Consider the following 22,348-nt stretch of genomic DNA (forward strand, 5'->3'; position numbering starts at 1 on the left):
GATCAGCGCACCTCGCCCGGCACGGGTAAACCGGGGCCCCCTCCTGGAGCCAGACCCAGGAGGGGAGCACGCAGGCGAGCGTCTGGTGGCCGGGCTTTTGTCCATGGGGCCCGGCTGGGCTCACCCCGAAGAAGCTACATGGATCTGCCGACCTGTGGGCCCACCCCCCGCAGAGTAGGGCATAGGGGTCGGGTGCAGTGGGAGTCGGGCAGCAGGCGACGGCGGGTACCTGGGTGTGCTGACCCCCGGCTCCAGCGGCTAGCTCTGGGGATGTGGAATGTCACCTCGCTGGCGGGGAAGGAGCCCGAGCTTGTGCGGTGGAGCGTTACCAGCTAGAAATAGTTGGGCTCACCTCCACACATAGCGTGGGCTCTGGAACCAAACTCCTGAAGAGAGGCTGGACTCTCTCCCTTTCCGGAGTTGCCCAAGGTGAGAGGCGCCGGGCGGGTGTGGGGATACTCACAAGCCCCTGGCTGAGCGCCGCTGTGTTGGAGAAGGTCTCAGACTGTTGTTTGTGCCTATGCACCGAACAGCAGTTCGGAGTACCCGGCCTTCTTGGAGTCTCTGGGTGGTGTCCTGGAAGGGGTACCGCCTGGAGACTCTATAGTTCTTCTGGGAGACTTCAACGCTCACGTGGGCAACGATGATGGTACCTGGAGGGGGGTGATTGGGAGGAACGGCCTGAACCCGAGTGGTGTTTTGTTATTGGACTTCTGTGCTAGTCATTGATTGTCCATAACAAACACCATGTTCGAACATAGAGTTGCTCATAAGTGTACCTGGTACCAGAGCACTCTAGGCCAAAGATTGATGATCGATTTCATTATCGTATCGTCAGATCTGCGGCTGCATGTTCTGGACACTCGGGTGAAGAGAGGAGCACTGGCATCCACCTCACTCCTAAAAGGACACAAAAACGGCGTCGACAACACAGGCACAGGAGAGCCTTGGCAGAAACACAGGAGAGCCTTGGCAGAAACAAGACACACATTAGTCCACAGACACTTAACAACAGGGCTAAGTGAGACACAAGCTTTGACTGTATGTGATTCTGGGTCTGACAGTCAACCAAAGGTACATCGGGTTGCTGAGCCTTTGTTAGTTCCTCTTTATTTACAGCTAAACACAATTTAGTTTCATTGGGCTGCACATCAACAGAAATAGGAACACTGTCACTTTCAGAAATGGGACTGACTGAATGATCGGGTGTTCAAAAACGAATCAGACAGATCTGTCACCTCGGCAAACTTGCGCACTTGGGCACGCATCACGACGCACGAGGGGAAGACAGGTGGCATATCAGGCGCAGAAGGGACGACACACACGTCAGCAGTGGGATTTTCTGTCACCTCGAGAACACTTTATCCCCCGCCAAGTAATTCCGGAGGATGACGTCGATCCCTGCAACAGGCAGCTGATCGCGCACTCAGACCCGCACCGGGCCAGACAATAAGGAGGAGAAGAGACCACACCAACAAATCAGACGTCAGAAAACGGCACTGGTGTCTCTTGAGATGGTAATCGGGACTCTGTCCACCTCGCAGCCAGTCAACGAAAAGACACCGTGTGTCACAAAAGACAAAAGTCATCATCGACCTATTTAGGCAGCAGTTCAGTCAGCTGTTCATGCTGGTTAACAACTTTTTCTGACTGAATCATGGCCACTGGGGATGGATTTTTACTATTGGCCTGTTCTTTCTGTTTTAACACAGGGCAGATTGCAATGAGGTGACCAGATTTATGACAGTAGAAACACTGTCGGTTTTCACCGGTAGCAGTATCATTACGTCGTGACAACTTCGGCGATCTCCTTTTACTTTCAGTTGGCACTGGCGAATTGCGGCGCACAGGGGTCAAAAATACACTTTTATGCGTTAGAGCAAACTCGTCAGAGAGGACGGCAGCCTCAGCCAGAGACGCAACCTTCCGCTCATTCAAATAAGTGACCATACCCTCCGGTAGACACTTTTTGAAATCCTCCAGAAGCACAAGCTCACGCAATTTGGCAAAATTTGACACCATTTATCAAACAGGACCCCTTTATCACGAGCAAACTCCACATAAGTCTGGTTAACACTTTTTACACAGGATCTGAACTTTTGTCTATAAGCCTCAGGTACAAGCTCATATGCCCTCAGCACAGTAGTTTTAACCACATCATACTTTAAGCTCTGTTCCACTGTGAGGCTGGCACAAACCTCCTGAGCTTTACCCACCAACTTGCACTAGAGCAGAAGGGACCACACGTCTTTCGGCCAATTCAGTGCAGCCGCTATTCTTTCGAAGGCACTAAAGTAAGCGTCCACCTCAGACTACCTGAATGGCGGAACAAGAGAAATGTGTCTGCTCACATCAAAACCACCTGTGGACGAGTGTGGCGTTTGCTGACTGGACTGACTGGCAACACCGGGCTGGTGTTCCAATTCCAAAGCTCGCACCTTCAGGTGCATAGCTTGCACTTCCAACTCCCGATGCCTCGCCTCCATCTCTTTAGTGCGGAGGGTCAGTCTGAGCTCCTCAGCCGACATTCCCAACAAAACAGGAGGATCAGTGGAAGCGGAGGTAACCGGTGGCACCGGCTCTGTGAGTGCCACGTCAGCTTTCTCAGCGCCCTCAGCGGTGAGCAAACCCCGTTCCCCAAGTTGCACAGTTATGAGCTGGAGCAGCTCTTCCTTCCTAATATTTAATGCTACTTATATTTTTAATTTATTAGCAATGAGCATTAAATCTACCAGGTGGGATTTTTCACAAATGTTTCCAAATTTAACTCCATTGTGGCAAATGACACCTACCAACCAGAACAATTGGGCATACACAAGACTAAATACTAAACCGGGCAAAACAAATCCCAGACGAGCCTAGGGTAACCAGTGCGCAGCATAAATGCTCTGTGCCCCCTCCCCAACTCCCAGAGACAAGCATAAACAAATAAGCAGTCCAATATAATTATTGTTCAAAACAATAAATATTTGCTTTAGGGTGAGACATTGGGACACAGCTCATGACTCCAAACACCACCTGGGAAAAAGAAAGGAGAGAGACAAAGAACACCAAGCAGCACCTCCTCTGGCAGGGAGGAAAACCTGCACCAGGCACTGCAAGGGCCAAAACATTAAACCATTTGACCCCTGGTCATAACAAAATGAAAAATGAAGAACATCATCACAAACATTAATTTACATGTGTGATCAATACAATAATCTGTTGATTGTTCAAGAAAAAGGGAAAAAAAGTAGATTTGACACATGCAAAGTGATTCAGTTTGTGTTATTCCATCAGTTGTCAGTGTTTTTTTATGACACTGTGCTGTGACTGACTAAATGTTTCTGTTGGAAGACAACGTGTGTCTGTGCTTTGGTCGGTTTGGTGAACTGTGTTAGTGTATTATTGTATTTTGAAAGTGTGTGTCTGTGTTTAGTTACACTGCGTGATTTTGAGCATGAAATGAACTGTTTGGGGAATTGTGTGTTTTGAAAAAGTTTTTAAGGTTGTGAGCGGTCTCTGAACGGGTCATAGCGGGTGTAAAAAAAGGGGGGGGGGGGGTTCAGTTTGACTATAGTAGGTGAGCAAATTGTTGTAAGATTCAATTCACTTATACACAGAGGTGTCTCTGTATACTGTACCACTGATACTTTATTTCTGAATCCAAAGTTAAAATTGTTAAACTTTCACAAAGCTGTGAGAAAATGCTGCATATCCTTTGCAATAATATGTTTATCCATTGAACTATATCAAGTGCTTCAGATTCAAAATGGCGATAATGAAAAACTCCACACAGCTTTCATATTTCATACTTGGTGCCTACTCCTACTCCGACACCAGGCTTTTAATATACTTATATTTCCTGATTGTTCTGATTTTTTACATTTCAATTATTTGTGCCAATGTGTTGCTGATTGTGGTTATCTGTCTGAACAGGAGCTTACATGAACCCATGTACATTTTTCTGTGCAGCCTGTTTGTAAATGAGCTGTTTGGTAGTACAGGGCTGTTTCCATTCCTTCTGGTTCAGATCCTCTCTGACATTCACACTGTTTCTGCTCCTTTTTGTTTCCTGCAGATTTATTGTTTGTACTCTTATGGAGTTATAGAATTTTCTACCCTTGCCATCATGGGTTATGACAGATATCTCGCTATCTGCTATCCTCTACAATATAACTCACGTATGACATATAATAAGATTGCTGTGTTTACTGCTCTAATATGGATATACTCTTTATTAATCAATGCTGTCATAGTGTGTGGTCTGACTCTGCCTTTACAGCTCTGTGGGAACATCATTAACAAAGTTTACTGTGACAACTATTATGTTGTCAAACTGGCCTGTTCTGACACATCGGTCAATAACCTCTTTGGACTTGTTCACATATTCACAGTATTACTTGGTCTTATCATTTTAATCCTTTACTCTTACATGAGGATCCTTAAAGTGTGTTTTTATGGCTCCAAGCAGACGAGACAGAAAGCTTTAAGCACCTGCACACCTCACCTCGCTTCTCTGCTCAACTTTTCTTTAGGAGCTTTCTTTGAAATAGTACAGAGCAGGTTTAACTTGAATTATTTACCCAACATTTTGCGCATTTTTTTGTCACTGTATTGGCTTACATGCCAACCACTAATCAACCCTTTACTGTACGGATTCAAAATGTCCAAAATACGCATTGTATGTAGAAATCTGATCTTTGAGGGTAAAATATAACTATATCATCTGACAATTTTGTCTGAGCATTATTTAATGTCCTGCAATGTTTAAACTTAAAGCCCAGTTTCTCTGCAAATGTTTAATATTTTAGCGAAGATTTTTTAAAATTTAAATTCAGATTTCGATCCATCCATTAAAAAAACATCAGAGAAAGTCAACTTGTGTTTTTTCATTTTTAATGATTAATGTTAATATAACTGTGTTATTAACTGTGACATTTTTGAGTTGATGATTGTGCTGCTTCCATAGAGCTGCAGGATTTATGCATTTTAGATATAATTTATATAATGCAGAGAAATTCAAGGCTAATGTGAGAAAAATGTAAAAAAAGAGCACAGAAGAACCCCTGAAACAGCTTGTTGGGGTTCAGACAGTTAAACTGTGTGAGGGACTGTCATGTATACTGACTGAAGAAAAACTGAGCTCCCAGCTTGTGTTTGTTCATGAGATGCTTTATCCGGTTTTCACTTCTAAGTTAACACGTTTTTTTGGTCCCGAGGTCTACAGATGGATCACTGATGTGGTCTGAGAGCAGCTTTGGGCTTTACTCGCTGTGGTTTTATCAGTCTCTGGAACCTTAAAGAGGTTTAAGTAGTCAACACAGTTTCAGAAGTGTTTGATGAGACTCTTGTTGTAACTGAGGACATTCTTAACCCTCCTGTTATGTTGCTGGTCAAATTAACCCATTTCCAAGTTAAAAATCTAAAAAAAAATAGTTTCAAGTAGTTTAAAGTATTTTTTTGGGATGAAACTTCTTCTGCTTGGCTAAATAATTGTAATAAACATTTAAAATGAAAATGTTTCATTTCACATATCAATGTGATGTAAAACTATTTTATTTTAAATGTAGGTCTATCCAATGTAGAAAATAAAAAAATTGCATTTTTTATGAAAAACGAGTGAATTATTCTGATTGAACCATGATCTGTGAGAGGTAAAGAACACCATTGCACTAAATATTGATTAGGATGGTTATTAATGGCGTTATTGATGAAATATAAACAATGTAATGTTGGTTTTGGTTTCTGACACTTCTGATAATTAAACATGCCCCGGGTCAAATTGACCCATGAACATTTTTGCTGTTAATGAGAAACGAACATAACAGGAGGATTAACATCCAGTTGTCTAATCATGGGTATGGTTTACTTTGTCCCATAATGCAATACTCAACAATAACAGGCGATCTGTGAAAAAATTAAAACACGCTCAGTGTCTTTGAGACACAGAATTCTTTGTTTTTACTATTGACAAAGAGTTTGACAGTCTGCTCTCTGATTTATGACTCATGCCTTGTATTATTTCCCGTAAAACTATCAAAATAAAGCACTGCAGCATCAGTATGTAGTGTTTACGACACAGAGTGTGTAATGTAGAACATCTTTGATTCTCTTTTCATGATAAAATATATTTGAACAGTGATAAATAAAGTTTATTGTAAGTTTAAGTTGAACCCCACAGAGGTTGCTGCTGTTGGGAAAATAACATCACTGCATCGTCCCTCAGGTCAAAGGTCACTTCAAACTGTCAACATGTTCGAACATAACGGGAGGATTAACATCCAGTTGTCTAATCATGGGTGTGGTTTACGGTGTCCCATAATGCAATACTCAACAATAACAGGCGATCTGTGAAAAAATTAAAACATGCTCAGTGTCAGAGGCCTTCAGCAAGGAACGGGCCAGAACACTGCCCCCCCACCGGCCCTACGACTGTGCCATTGAGCTCCTCCCCGGTGGGAGACTTCCAGCCAGTCGCCTCTACAACCTAACTCTTCCGGAGAAGGAGGCAACGGACCGTTACCTCACTGAATGCCTGGCCGAGGGCCTCATCCATCCCTCTCGTTCCCCGGTGGCAGCTAGGTTCTTCTTCGTCAAGAAGAAAAGGGGTGACCTTCGGCCCTGTATTTACTTTCGGGGGCTGAACAACATCACCACCAGGAACCAGTACCCTCTCCCCCTCATGAGCGCCAACTTCGGACCCCTCCTTCAGGCGAACATCTTCACGAAGTTGGAACTCCGCAATGCCTACCACCTGGTCCGGATCTGTGAGGTGGATGAGTGGAAGACTGCGTTCAAGACCCCTCACGGCCACTACGAGTACCTGGTGATGCCCTTCGGGCTAACCAATGCCCCCGGAGTTTTTCAAGAGATGATGAATGACATCCTCCGTGACATGCTGGATATATTCATTGTCCTGTATCTGGATGATATCCTAGTATTCTCCCGGAGCCTTGAGGAACACACCCAACATGTTCGCCTGGTCATCCAACGCCTGCTGGAGAACTGGCTCTACCTCAAAGCTGAGAAGTGCATCTTCCACGCCCCCTCCGTTGAGTTTCTGGGTCTCATTGTGAAGGGTGGGCAGACCCAACCAGACCCCCGGAAGATCCAGAGCATCATGGAGTGGCCCCAGCCCACCAATAGGAAGCAGCTCCAGAGCTTCCTGGGCTTTTCGAACTTCTACCGGCAATTTGTCCGGAACTACAGCCAAGTAGCTGCCCCCCTGACCGCCCTCACGTCCACTCTGCACCCTTTTGCCTGGACACCAGCGGCCAGTGTGGCCTTCACAGACCTCAAGAGATGTTTCACCTCCGCTCCAATCCTGACCAACCCAGACCCTTCAAGGCCCTTTATGGTAGAGGTGGATGCTTCAGACACTGGCATCTGGGGGGTCCTGTCACAACAATCAGCGGCTGACCAGAAGCTTCACCCCTGTGCCTTACATACAACTGAAAAGAGAACAACAAAAAGAAAGAAAGTACAACAGTCATGGCTACATTCCATTATTAGATTACACTGAATACAGATGTTAGAGGAAAGAATATGAATAAGATACATTTCAAGTATTCCCAGCTGTGTCCCATTGCGTCCACTTCTCCCATTTAGTCAAAAAGACATTTTCCTTCATTCTAAGTCGATATGTCATTCTCTCCATGTTATGAATTTCTCCAATGATTTCTAACCATTCATTCACAGCTAGTGGCTCGATCTTATACCATCTTCTTTTTATTGTTTTTTTACATGTTACCAGTGCTATTTTTATTTAATATCTGTCTTTGACCAGGACATAATGATTCAAATTCCCAAGGTACATAACACTACATTCTTTAGGTATTGCATAACCCAAGATATCTTTAATTATGTTGTGTACATTTCCCCCAAAATGGGTTAAGTTTCTCACATCACCAGAAAATATGTGTATGATTCGTCTCCCTTTCTCCACATGTACGCCAGCAAGCACACCGGGAGCCTGTTTGTTTACTTTTTAATTTTGGAGTGATGAAGAAACGGGTACGATTTTTCCACCCAAATTCCCGCCATATTCTCGAGTTTGTGGTTGTGTGCTGTGCTTCGCACATACTCTGCCACTCCTCTACGGTAATGTTGATCTTCAAGTCATTCTCCCACTTCTCCTTAATGCAGTGATTCCCAACCGCTTTTCCGCGGCACATCAGGTGTGCTGTGGAAAATTATCCAATTTCACCTGATTTGTACTCTAACAAGGTTTTTCGACCAGAGCCGGTTTCCAGTGTGCTAGCCCACTAGCGTTAGCCCGCTAGCCTGTATCAATCACATTGCAGTTAAACAAATCAAATAAATGAATGATACACGTTTTAGTTGGTCTCTCTCAATTGCAGCAAGTTGGTCTTGTTCTTGCTAGCCTGCCAACGCTAGCATGCTATCGATCGCCGGCTAACGTTAGCACCTATGGTTAGCACGCTATCTAGTGCTGCACTGTCTGAGATTGGTAAACATTTGCAAAGTCTTGAGCAGAAGTTGTCATGTGCTTTCCCTTCACTTTCCACTGACTGCCTTGACTGGATTAGGAACCCATATAGCTCAACTGCAGTTGGAAGGGACATGAGTTTGCAGGAGCAGGAAGATATAACTGAACTGAGACAAAATCGTGGTCTTAAGCTGAGCTTTGCTGATCAACCTTTGACAGTTTTTGGCTGACTTCTGCCTTCCCCTATTCTGGGAAACAAAGCAGTTTCAGCTCTTCTCCCTTTCTCCACAACCAATCTATGCAAGCTGGGCTTTTCAAGCATGACTAGTATAAAGACGAGAGACTCAGAGCTCAGATCTTCGTGTTTGTCTTTTTCCAATTCCTGCACGAATATCAGCTTTGCAACTAAACAGGCCCAGGTTTTACACAGAGTAAGTAAATTGAGACTAGATTTCCATTATATTTCATGATAAATACTTTTTGTGACTTTTTGTTTGGTGATGCGCCATGTGATTTTTCTCACGGAAAATATGTGCCATGGCTAAAATAAGGTTGGGAAACACTGACATAAGGCCCCCTGAATATCACAAACACTACAACAAGCCCCTCTGAACACATCACAAACTTTACAATGAGGCCCTGAACACACCACCAATTTTACCCTAATAATCTACACGCGATAACGCGTCAGCTACAAATGTATCTGTACCCTTAATGTGGTGTTTACCAAACTTCTGAGAGAAGTAGCATATTGGACGATCAATTCCTGTTACGGCTTCACCTCCACATACCCCTGCCTCCATTACACCCACCTCACTCACACCACACTCGTTCCCAATGAGCTGGCACCCAGCACAGCACAGGTGGAGCTGATCAGGTGAACGAGCCACAGTTGGAGACTGCACACCTCACACCGCCCAATAATCACCTTACCTTGCTGCCTACAAAGACCCGGGTCTTCCACTCGCAAATCGTCAGATCTCTTGATAGAAACGCCTGGCAAGTATCTCGCTGCACATTGCTGTTCTTACCTGCTAGATTTAATTCCTTTGTAATCCTTACCCTCGTCCTCTGTGTTTCCCACAGAACCTGCCCAGGTGTGCCACACCCAGTCTGCCTGCCTGCCGGCTCAGCTGAACCCAGGCACCCTGCCTGCTCCTTCTCCACCCCTGGTTGCTAAATAAAACGCTCTGCGAGGCATTAATCCTCTCCTAGCCGTGCGCTTGCTTCCTTTTCAGATGGCCACGCTTACTGTTCCTCCCAGTCCTCCTCCCGCTGACACTGCAGCCCAGGTCCCGCCAGCTGCACTGCTCCAAGCCCCGCCCACGGGGCAGCCCCAAGAGCCAAGCCTGGCAAGCCCTTTCTCTGCTACGTGGTTTCCTTATGCAGTGTGACCTGATTTTTAGCCACCAACCCAGCCAGTATTTTTCACCTGCTGCCCGTGTCGCCTTTGTTGCCAATCTGACCACTGGTGATGCATTGAACTGGGCTCAGGCGACTCTCTGCGCCCGCCCGGAGTTGTACGACGACTGTGGGACCTTTTTGGCTGAGTTTAAGATGGTGTTTGACCATCCCACTGCTGGGCAAGACGTGGGAGCGAGGCTAACGTCCCTCCATCAGGGCAACCGGACTGTGGCGGCCTATTACACTGAAATCCGCACCCTCGCAGCTGGGAGCGGGTGGAACGACACAGTGCTCAGGAGCGCGTTTCGCCAGGGACTCAGCAAAGGTATGAAGGATGAGCTCATGAGAGACAAACCCAGTACCCTAGATGACCTGGTTTCACTCTCCTTGCAGGGGCAGATCATCTCTGTTGGTGCCCTCATCAACTCAGGTGCCGACGAGAGCTTCATTGATGACCACTTCACCCGCCAGATTGACATTCCCCTTGTCCTGAACCCCACTATCCCCGTCCAAGCTATCGACAGACATAGCTTGGGACCTATAACCCATCGCACCTGCCCTCTCACCCTCGCCCTCTCAGGAAACCACGTGGAGGAGATCCAGCTCCTCATCATCAAGTCTCCCAGGGCTCCTCTCATCCTTGGCAGGCCCTGGCTTGAGCTCCACGTCCCACACCTCGACTTCGGTCAGGCGCGGGTTCTCAGCTGGAGCACCGCCTGCCACGCTCGCTGTCTTCGCACTGCCCGGCCTTCCCTGCATCCTGACCGTCCTCCACCTGAACCACCTAACCTGTCCTTGGTCCCCACCATCTACCATGACCTTGGTGAGGCCTTCAGCAAGGAACGGGCCAGAACACTGCCCCCCCACCGGCCCTACGACTGTGCCATCAAGCTCCTCCCCGGTGCGAGACTTCCAGCCAGTCACCTCTACAACCTAACTCTTCCAGAGAAGGAGGCAATGGACCATTACCTCACTGAATGCCTGGCCGAGGGCCTCATCCGTCCCTCTCGTTCCCTGGTGGCAGCTGGGTTCTTCTTCGTCAAGAAGAAAGGGGGCGACCTTCGGCCCTGTATTGACTTTCGGGGGCTGAACAACATCACCACCAGGAACCAGTACCCTCTCCCCCTCATGAGCGCCAACTCCGAACCCCTCCTTCAGGCGAACATCTTCACGAAGTTGGAACTCCGCAATGCCTACCACCTGGTCCGGATCTGTGAGGGGGATGAGTGGAAGACTGCGTTCAAGACCCCTCACGGCCACTACGAGTACCTGGTGATGCCCTTCGGGCTAACCAATGCCCCCGGAGTCTTTCAAGAGATGATGTATGACATCCTCCATGACATGCTGGATATATTCGTTGTCCTGTATCTGGATGATATCCTAGTGTTCTCCCGGAGCCTTGAGGAACACACCCAACATGTTCGCCTGGTCATCCAACGCCTGCTGGAGAACTGGCTCTACCTCAAAGCTGAGAAGTGCATCTTCCACGCCCCCTCTGTTGAGTTTCTGGGTCTCATTGTGAAGGGTGGGCAGACCCAACCAGACCCCCGGAAGATCCAGAGCATCATGGAGTGGCCCCAGCCCACCAATAGGGAGCAGCTCCAGAGCTTCCTGGGCTTTTCGAACTTCTACCAGCAATTTGTCCGGAACTACAGCCAAGTAGCTGCCCCCTGACCGCCCTCACGTCCACTCTGCACCCTTTTGCCTGGACACCAGCGGCCAGTGTGGCCTTCACAGACCTCAAGAGATGTTTCACCTCCGCTCCAATCCTGACCAACCCAGACCCTTCAAGGCCCTTTATGGTAGAGGTGGATGCTTCAGACACTGGCATCTGGGGGGTCCTGTCACAACAATCAGCGGCTGACCAGAAGCTTCACCCCTGTGCCTTCTTCTCACGTCGTTATACCCCCACCGAGACCAACTACGACATTGGTAACAGAGAGCTGCTGGCTGTTGTGGGGGCTTTTGAAGAGTGGCGGCACTGGCTGGAGGGCGCGGAGCATCCTGTCACGGTCTGGACGGACCACCGCAACCTCACCTACCTCCGTACGGCCAAGCGGCTGAACTCCCGCCAGGCGCGCTGGGAACTGTTCCTCGGCTGGTTTAACTTCCACATCACATACCGGCCAAGGAACCAAGAACACCAAGGCGGACGCACTGTCCCGAGTCCATTCGGTGGAGTAGGACCCCGTCTCCCCTGCTGCCATCCTCCCTGCTTCCCAGGTGATCGGGGCCATCACCATGAACATCGAGGCCGTCGTCAAGCGGGCCCAACGCACCCAGCCTGACCCCCGCACTGGTCCACGGAACCGCCTCTTCGTGCCTGATCGCGCCAGGTCCCAGGTCCTGCAGTGGGGACATGCCAGCCGGTTCGCGTGTCACCCCGGAGTTCACCGTACTCTGTCCTTCCTGTGTCGGAGGTTCTGGTGGCCCACCATGTTGACGGATGTGAGGGAGTTTGTCATAGCCTGTCTGGTCTGCGCTCGAAGCAAGCCCTCTCATCAGCCACCGGCTGGCTTGCTACATCCCCTGCCAGTTCCCCAGAGACCTTGGTCCCACATTGTGGTGGATTTTGTAACCGGCCTGCCCCTCTCTCATGGGAACACCACTGTGCTCACCGTCGTAGATCTGGGAAACAGAAAGGAGAGAGACAAAGAACACCAAGCAGCACCTCCTCTGGCAGGGAGGAACACCTGCACCAGGCACTGCAAGGGCCAAAACATTAAACCATTTGACCCCTGGTCATAACAAAATGAAAAATGAAGAACATCATCACAAACATTAATTTACATGTATGATCAATACAATAATCTGTTGATTGTAAAAGAAAAAGGGAAAGAAAGTAGATTTGACACATGCAAAGTGATTCAGTTTGTGTTATTCCATCAGTTGTCAGTGTTTTTTTATGACACTGTGCTGTGACTGACTAAATGTTTCTGTCGGTGCTTTGGTAGGTTTGGTGAACTGTGTTAGTGTATTATTGTATTTTGAAAGTGTGTGTCTGTGTTTAGTTACACTGCGTGATTTTGAGCATGAAATGAACTGTTTGGGGAATTGTGTGTTTTGAAAAAGTTTTTAAGGTTGTGAGCGGTCCCTGAATGGGTCATAGCGGTTGTAAAAAGGGTGGGGGGGGGGGGGTTCAGTTTGACTATAGTAGGTGAGCAAATTGTTGTAAGATTCAATTCACTGACTGGTGTTTATACACAGAGGTGTCTCTGTATACTGTACCACTGATACTTTATTTCTGAATCCAAAGTTAAAATTGTTAAACTTTCACAAAGCTGTGAGAAAATGCTGCATATCCTTTGCAATAATATGTTTATCCATTGAACTATATCAAGTGCTTCAGATTCAAAATGGCGACAATGAAAAACTCCACACAGCTTTCATATTTCATACTCGGTGCCTACTCCTACTCCGACACCAGGCTTTTAATATACTTATATTTCCTGATTGTTCTGATTTTTTACATTTCAATTATTTGTTCCAATGTGTTGCTGATTGTGGTTATCTGTCTGAACAGGAGCTTACATGAACCCATGTACATTTTTCTGTGCAGCCTGTTTGTAAATGAGCTGTTTGGTAGTACAGGGCTGTTTCCATTCCTTCTGGTTCAGATCCTCTCTGACATTCACACTGTTTCTGCTCCTTTTTGTTTCCTGCAGATTTATTGTTTGTACTCTTATGGAGTTATAGAATTTTTTACCCTTGCCATCATGGGTTATGACAGATATCTCGCTATCTGCTATCCTCTACAATATAACTCACGTATGACATATAATAAGATTGCCGTGTTTACTGCTCTAATATGGATATACTCTTTATTAATCAATGTTGTTGCATTGTGTGGTCTGACTCTGCCTTTACAGCTCTGTGGGAACATCATTAACAAAGTTTACTGTGACAACTATTATGTTGTCAAACTGGCCTGTTCTGACACATTGGTCAATAACCTCTTTGGACTTGTTCACTTGTTCACAGTAACATTTGGTCTTATCATTTTAATCCTTTACTCTTACATGAGGATCCTTAAAGTGTGTTTTTATGGCTCCAAGCAGACGAGACAGAAAGCTTTCAGCACCTGCACACCTCACCTCGCTTCTCTGCTCAACTTTTCTTTAGGAGCTTTCTTTGAAATAGTACAGAGCAGGTTTAACTTGAATTATTTACCCAACATTTTGCGCATTTTTTTGTCACTGTATTGGCTTACATGCCAACCACTAATCAACCCTTTACTGTACGGATTCAAAATGTCCAAAATACGCATTGTATGTAGAAATCTGATCTTTGAGGGTAAAATATAACTATATCATCTGACAATTTTGTCTGAACATTATTTAATTTCCTGCAATTTCCTAATATTTTAGCCAAGATTTTTTTCATTTAAATTCAGATTTCGATCCATCCATTAAAAAAAAAATATCAGAGAAAGTCAACTTGTGTTTTATCATTTTTAATGATTTATGTTAAAATAACTGTGTTATTAACTGTGACATTTTTGAGTTGATGATTGTGCTGCTTCCATAGAGCTGCAGGATTTATGCATTTTAGATATAATTTATATAATGCAGAGAAATTCACGGCTAATGTGAGAAAAATGTAAAAAGAGCACAAAAGAACCCCTGAAACAGCTTGTTGGGGTTCAGACAGTTAAACTGTGTGAGGGACTGTCATGTCTACTGAGCTCCCAGCTTGTGTTTGTTCATGAGATGCTTTATCCGGTTTTCACTTCTAAGTTAACAAGTTTTTTTGGTCCCAAGGTCTACAGGTGGATCACTGATGTGGTCTGAGAGCAGCTTTGGGCTTTACTCGCTGTGGTTTTAACAGTCTCTGGAACCTTAAAGAGGTTTAAGTAGTCAACACAGTTTCAGAAGTGTTTGATGAGACTCTTGTTGTAACTGAGGACATTCTTAACCCTCCTGTTATGTTGCTGGTCAAATTAACCCATTTCAAAGTTAAAAAAAAAAGAAAAAAAAAAGTAGTTTAAAGTATTTTTTGGGATGAAACCTCTGCTTGGCTAAATAATTGTAATAAACATTAAAAATGAAATGTTTCATTTCACATATCAATGTGATGTAAAACTATTTTATTTTAAATGTAGATCTATCCAATGTAGAAAATAAAAAATGTGCAATTTTTATGAAAAACGAGTGAATTATTCTCATTGAACCATGATCTGTGAGAGGTAAAGAACACCATTGCACTAAATATTGATTAGGATGGTTAGTAATGGCGTTATTGATGAAATATAAACAATGTTTATTTGGTTTTGGTTTCTGACACTTCTGATAATTAAACATGCCCCGCGTCAAATTGATCCATGAACATTTTTGCTGTTAATGAGAAACGAACATAACAGGAGGATTAACATCCAGTTGTCTAATCATGGGTGTGGTTTACTTTGTCCCATAATGCAACACTCAACAATAACAGGCGATCTGTGAAAAAATTAAAACACGCTCAGTGTCTTTGAGACACAGAATTCTTTGTTTTTACTATTGACAAAGAGTTTGACAGTCTGCTCTCTGATTTATGACTCATGCTTTGTATTATTTCCCGTAAAACTATCAAAATAAAGCACTGCAACATCAGTATGTAGTGTTTACGACACAGAGTGTGTAATGTAGAACATCTTTGATTCTATTTTCATGATAAAATATATTTGAACAGTGATAAATAAAGTTTATTGTAAGTTTAAGTTGAACCCCACAGAGGTTGCTGCTGTTGGGAAAATAACATGCACCGTCCCTCAGGTCAAAGGTCACTTCAACCTGTCAACATGTTCGTCACTGAGGTGTATTCACATTAGTCACAGTTTCCCTCTGAAGCAAATTACTGTCCAAGCTGTTAACCTGTGAGACCAATCAGCCTGAATTTCCCACTTAAAGTCCAATTTCTCTGCAAATTTTTAATATTTAAGCCAAGATTTTAATTCAAATTCAGATGTATCATAGGTTAATTATTTATAGTTTCTTTTTTTTTTTTTTTTTAACTTACATTTTTATTGAAATGTTTCAGCTCCACATGTAAACATTAAAATATACATATGGATCCATGTAATGGTTGAAAAAATCAGATACAACTGAAAAGAGCACAACAAAAAGAAAGAAAGTACAACAGTCATGGCTACATTCCATTTTTAAATTACACTGAAAACAGATGTAAGAGGAAAGAATATGAATAAGATACATTTCAAGCATTCCAAACTGTGTCCCATCGTGTCCACTTCTCCCATTTAGTCAAAAAGACATTTTCCTTCATTCTAAGTCGATATGTCATTCTCTCCATGTTATGAATTTCTCTAATGATTTCTAACCATTCATTCGCAGCTGGTGGCTCGATCTTATACCATCTTCTTGTTATTGTTTTTTTACATGTTATCAGTGCTATTTTTATTAAATATCTGTCTTTGACCAGGACATAATGATTCAAATTCCCAAGGTACATAACACTACATTCTTTAGGTATTGCATAACCCATCTTTAATTATGTTGTGTACATTTCCCCAAAATGGGGTAAGTTTCTCACATCACCAGAAAATATGTGTATGATTCGCCTCCCTTTCTCCACATGTACGCCAGCAAGCACACCGGGAGCCTGTTTTTTTACTTTTTAATTTGGGAGTGATGATGAAACGGGTACGATTTTTCCACCCAAATTCCCGCCATATTCTCGAGTTTGTGGTTGTGTGCTGTGCTTCACACTCCGCCACTACTCTACGGTAATGTTGATCTTCAATTAATTCTCCCACTTCTCCTTAATGCAGTGATTCCCAACCGCTTTTCCGCGGCACACAAGTGTGCCGTGGGAAGGCTAGCCTTAGCCCGCTAGCCTGTATCAATCACATTGCAGTTAAATAAATCAAATAAATGAATGATACACGTTTTAGTTGGTCTCTCTCAATGGCATTGAGTTGGTCTTGTTCTTGCTAGCCCGCTAACGCTAGCATGCTATTGATCGCCGGCTAAATTTAGCATGCTATCGATCGCCGGCTAACGTTAGCACCTATGGTTAGCACGCTATCTAGTGCTGCACTGTGTGAGATTGGTACACATTTGCAAAGTCTTGAGCAGAAGTTGTCATGTGCTTTCCCTTCACTTTCCACTGACTGCCTTGACTGGATTGGGAACCCATGTAGCTCAACTGCAGTTGGAAGGGACATGACTTTGCAGGAGCAGGAAGAAATAACTGGACTGAGACAAAATCGTGGTCTAAAGCTGAGCTTTGCTGATCAACCTTTGACAGTTTTTGGCTGACTTCTGCCTTCCCCTATTCTGGGAAACAAAGCAGTTTCAGCTCTTATCCCTTTCTCCACAACCTATCTATGCAAGCTGGGCTTTTCAAGCATGACTACTATAAAGACGAGAGACTCAGAGCTCAGATCTTCGTGTTTGTCTTCTTCCAATTCCTGCACGAATATCAGCTTTGCAACTAAACAGGCCCAGGTTTCACACAGAGTAAGTAAATTGAGACTAGATTTCCATTATATTTCATTATAAATACTGTAGCGACCCTGCAGGACTATGGGGGGGACTGATGGGGAGTTTGTCGGGGGAAGGAGTTGCCCTAGTTCAGCCTGATAGGCCAGTTTGGGATAAGGGGGCTGGAAGCGGGAAGCAGGAGAAAAAGAGAAGTAGTTCGGAGAAACAGCGGAGGAGAGAGGCTGCTTAACGCCATAGTTAGAAAACCAGCTCATGTTCAGCTATCAGCGTTTCTTATTTTGGGCACTCTTCCAACCCCGTTCTTAGTCTGTTAACAGAGGTAATAAAACCCAGTTAAACGTCAGCCACTGTGTCTTCATCCTTCTGCCAGCTAGCCCCCACCGTGTCGGGCTGCAAACGCCACACTGGTGTCAGAAGTGGGATCGCCAAACCTCCATTCCCCACACATAGGCGGGCTACTACCACTAGCTGCTAGCTGAGGAACGTGATGGCTGAGGGAATCGGAAAGTCCGACCTCTTCAACCCATACACACCACCAGAAACGCCAAAGACAAAGCCATCTAATGCCAGCCAAGTTGTAAGGAGAAGAGAAAAAAAGTCTGACTCACCACTCACATTGCTGACTGAAATCCCCGATGTTGTGGAAAAGAGCCCATTCCGTTTTACCGCTACGGCCAAGCCATATGCCAGTGAGACGGAGGTAAACAATCGGCACGCACGGAGACCTCACCTCGGCCAATCAGACAACGATGACGTCTCCACTCTGACAGCTCCTCCAGCTAAAGTGGATGGCCAGCCAAGTTCTATCCCAGAGTTACAAAAAAACATTACAACTAAAATAGAGGATGACTTTATGCAGAGAATGAGCATTGCAATGGAGCGTGCCTTTGGACATTTCCTGGATAGCTCTAGAGGCAGCATAATGTCCATGATGGGTGAACCACAAGGCAGTGTTAGAAAACTACTTGAAGCTGGGGATGCTGATGATAATGGTGCTTACAAAAATGCAAAATCTAGCCACCGTTCAGGCGAGGGTACAGAGACGGCTACTTACCCTAAGGGGAGGTTTGACAGGTGTCGCTCCCCCATCACAGCCCCTGTTAGTTCCATGACTGCTGCTGCTAACCAACAAGGTGACCTGGTCCCGGCTCTTACTACCGCACTGACTGCTGCCTTGGTAACTCTACAAAAAACAGTCCCAGACCCTACCCCCAGGATCGGCCACATTAAAGTCGGACGTTATGATGGCCTCCCCTCTTGGGAAACCTATTGCGCCCAGTTTGAGCTGCTAGCAACAGCCAATGCCTGGTCCCCAGCTCAAAGGGCTGTTCAATTAGTCTCTGCATTGGAAGGGGAGGCAAGAAGAGTACTGTTGGATGTGACCACAGCCGACCTACAAAATCCACAAGCTATATTAAGGGCTTTAGAGAGACGGTTTGGAAGCACCAGTCCTGCAGTTGTGATGCGGCAGAGGTTTAACGAACGAGTGCGGGAACACGGAGAAAAATTAGGGGTGTTTGCGGCAGAGCTGCGCTACCTCGCCCAAAGGGGATTCCCTGACTTTGATGATGCAACACGCTTGGTGTTAACTAAAGAAGCCTTCATTCGTGGCCTCTTACCCCCCCCAATTATGCCAGCAAGTTCGACTTGTGGATCCACAGACTTTGGAGGCAGCACTGAAGAAAGCATTGGCAGTGGAAGACATCCTCACAGAAGGCTTTGACAACCAACCTAGACAGGCCTCATTGCAGCCTAAGACCCAAGCTCTTCATCCCCATGGATCTGCCTCATTCCCAACAGGCGTGGTACGCAAAGCAGTGCCGTCGGATGACCGGCAGAACTCAGTCTGCTGGAGATGCCACCAAAGAGGTCACACATGGCGTCTTTGTACAGTGCCCGATTCTGCCCTGCAGGTGCTGGAGCCGGGAAACGCTCAGGGCTCGGTGTAGAGGGGAGCGACCCGAGCCACCCTTCGTTCCCCACAGACAATAGCACACAACCTGTTGCAAGAGCACTCCACCTCCCTGTCACCCATGCCCTTCTCAACCATAGCCCACTCATGGCTGGCTGCTGTAGGCTGTACCTGTGTTGGTTAATGGCCAACAAACCCAAGCCCTGCTGGATACAGGCTCGACTGCATCACTCCTTCACCCAGACCTCCTGCCAACTGGGACCCAAGCCACTGATGTTCCATTCACCACAGTTACCGGAGGTAAGGCTCCCATGCTGGGGAGGTGGGAGGCTCTGATTGAAATAGGGACCTACTCAGCCAGCCAACCAGTCTGGGTCACTGAAATAAAGGAGGACTGTCTGCTTGGAATGGACTTCCTGTGTGCGGCAGGGGTGACACTGGACTTCAGAGAATGGACCACTAAGTTCGAAGACGGGACATCCATCCCCTTCCAGAATGATAGGAACAGTGACACAAAGGGGAACCCACCATGCTCTCCTGGTCCTCCACAATGGGAGGCCCCTTTTGCAGATAGCCCTCTTACTCTGCCCGACGACAACCTCATGGCCCCAGAACCAGACACACACATCCAGTCACATACCCCTGCTGTCGTACAGACTGCAGGTGTGGTCGACCTACCCGGGGGAGAGTCAGCAGCCAATACAACTATCCGAGGCATCTGGGAAAAGAATAGAGAGGGTCTAGACTCTGAACAGCGGAGTAGGTTATGGAACCTCCTGTGTGAGTACCAACACAGTTTTGCCACTGGCCCCAATGACATTAGCCAAACGCATTTGGTGCAGCACTCCATCAAAACAGGTGATGCACAGCCAATCCGCCAGCGGCCTAGACAGTTGCCCAAAGCTCGCCAAGCTGCTGCTGACCAGATGACACAAGAGATGAGGGACGCTGGCATAATCGAGCCATCGGAGAGTCCGTGGGTGTCGCCTGTAGTAATGGCTCCTAAGAAAGATGGGGGCTCAAGGTTCTGTGTTGACTACCGACCCCTGAATGACAGAACTGTGAAGGACTCCTACCCACTGCCGCGGATAGACGAATCCCTCCATTACGTGGCCGGTTCAGCATGGTCCTCCTCGTTGGACCTCCAGAGTGGGTACTGGCAGGTGGCCATGGCCCCAGAGGACAAACCCAAGACCGCCTTCATCACGGGACGCAGCTTGTGGCAGTTCACCACCATGCCATTCGGGCTATGCAATGCCCCGGCCACATTTGAAAGGCTGACGGAAAAAGTCCTTGTGGATATGCCCCCTGAACGCTGCCTTGTCTACTTGGATGATGTCGTTGTCCATGGGCCATCTTTTGACTCAGCATTTGAGAACCTTGCAGAGGTACTGGAGAGGATCAAGCATGCAGGCCTTAAGCTTCACCCTGGGAAATGCAGCTTCCTGCGGCAGGAGGTCTCCTTCTTGGGTCACAGGGTCAGTGGAGCTTGCATTATGACAGAGCCAGACAAGGTCGCAGCTGTCAGGGATTGGCCTTCTCCTACTCCTACCGACATCCACCAGCTAAGATCGTTCTTGGGACTTGCATCCTATTACAGACGCTTCGTGGCTGGTTCTCTACTATAGCTGCCCCCATGTTTGACTTACTACGCAAAGAAACAACCTACGAGTGGGGACCAAAACAGAATGCCGCCTTCCATGAGCTCAAACAGGCCTTATGTAAGGATCCAGTGCTCGTTGCACCAAACACGGAGTTGCCGTTTATCCTGGACACAGATGCCAGCAACACAGGCCTTGGCACTGTACTCTCACAGCTGACCCCTGACGGAGAGCGTGTTGTTTCCAACCACAGTCGTACCTTGGATAAATCGGAGAGGAACTACTGTGTCACTCGCAAAGAACTGTTGGCAGAGATTGACGCAGTAAACCAGTTCAAACACATCCTCTGCGGCCTTCCATTCACCATCCGCACTGATCATGCTGCATTGAAGTGGCTCATGTCCTTTAAAGAGCCGGAAGGACAAATCGCCAGATGGATCGAACAACTCCAGGCCTTTCAGTTCACCATACAACAGAGAGCTGGTGAGAGTCACACAAATGCAGACAGCCTCTCCCGCCGACCGTGTGCTCCAGGCTGTCACCACTACAATCAAGCTGAAGAACGGGAGGCAGCTAACCTACAAACCGGAGAGGTGATCTGTCGAGCCCTATTACCCAATGATGTGAGGGGGTGGGGTGAACTGCAAACTGAGGACCCTGACCTTAAAATGGTCATGGGGTGGCTGGAAACAGACAACCGGCCGCCCTGGGAAGATGTGGTGGCCCAGTCAGCAGCAGTCAGAGGCCTGTGGTCCCAATGGCCTGGGTTGGAGCTGCAGGACGAATTCCTGAAGAGGCGCTGGTGTGAGCCGGCCACTGGGGAGCAACGATGGCAGGTTGTCGCCCAAAAGGACTTCCGGGACAAAGTGCTAGAGGCACATCATGGATCCCCCGGAGTAGGTCACTTTGGGGTGATGAAGACATTGAGACGGCTGCGGCAGGCATTCTATTGGGGCCAGAGTCGAAGGGATGTTGAAGATTGCGCTGCGATTCCTGTACTGCCCATAAAGGCCCCCAAGGTCAGTCCTGTGCGCCTTTACAGCAGCACCGTGTACAAAGTTTGTGGAAGCACACCCCCTTCCTGACCAAGAAGCAACGACTGTGGCCGAAGCCCTGGTACAGGGAATGTTCAGTCGCTTTGGAACACCCTCCAGTCATGGGGTGGCTGTGCAGTTGTCTGTACAGTACAGTTGTCAGTGTTTTTTATGACACTGTGCTGTGACTGACTAAATGTTTCTGTTGGAAGACAACGTGTGTCGGTGCTTTGGTCGGTTTGGTGAACTGTGTTAGTGTATTATTGTATTTTGAAAGTGTGTGTCTGTGTTTAGTTACACTGCGTGATTTTGAGCATGAAATTAACTGTCTGGGGAATTGTGTGTTTTGAAAAAGTTTTTAAGGTTGTGAGCAGTCCCTGAACGGGTCATAGCGGTTGTAAAAAAAAGGGGGGGGGGGGGTTCAGTTTGACTATAGTAGGTGAGCAAATTGTTGTAAGATTCAATTCACTGACTGGTGTTTATACACAGAGGTGTCTTTGTATACTGTACCACTGATACTTTAT

At 46.5% G+C, this 22,348-nt stretch overlaps 2 protein-coding genes across 2 annotated transcripts; both read left to right on the top strand.

Annotated features, from left to right (window-relative positions):
* Positions 1 to 3,619: 3,619 nt before the first annotated feature.
* LOC131970119 (olfactory receptor 2G6-like) lies at positions 3,620 to 4,745 on the top strand. The gene has a single exon (XM_059331408.1). It carries the CDS (start codon positions 3,752 to 3,754, stop codon positions 4,697 to 4,699), a length of 948 nt encoding a protein of 315 aa, XP_059187391.1. The 5' UTR covers positions 3,620 to 3,751; the 3' UTR covers positions 4,700 to 4,745.
* An 8,314-nt stretch (positions 4,746 to 13,059) lies between these two features.
* On the top strand, positions 13,060 to 14,210 carry LOC131970118 (olfactory receptor 4B13-like). The gene has a single exon (XM_059331407.1). It carries the CDS (start codon positions 13,192 to 13,194, stop codon positions 14,137 to 14,139), a length of 948 nt encoding a protein of 315 aa, XP_059187390.1. The 5' UTR covers positions 13,060 to 13,191; the 3' UTR covers positions 14,140 to 14,210.
* Positions 14,211 to 22,348: the final 8,138 nt, after the last annotated feature.

Source organism: Centropristis striata, chromosome 4, assembly GCF_030273125.1.
Source record: "Centropristis striata isolate RG_2023a ecotype Rhode Island chromosome 4, C.striata_1.0, whole genome shotgun sequence".
NCBI classification, from domain to species: domain Eukaryota; kingdom Metazoa; phylum Chordata; class Actinopteri; order Perciformes; family Serranidae; genus Centropristis; species Centropristis striata.

Excerpts from the sequence above, each read along its gene's own strand:
- LOC131970119 (XM_059331408.1), top strand. The coding sequence starts at position 3,752 with ATGGCGATAATGAAAAACTCCACACAGCTTTCATATTTCATACTTGGT.
- LOC131970118 (XM_059331407.1), top strand. The coding sequence starts at position 13,192 with ATGGCGACAATGAAAAACTCCACACAGCTTTCATATTTCATACTCGGT.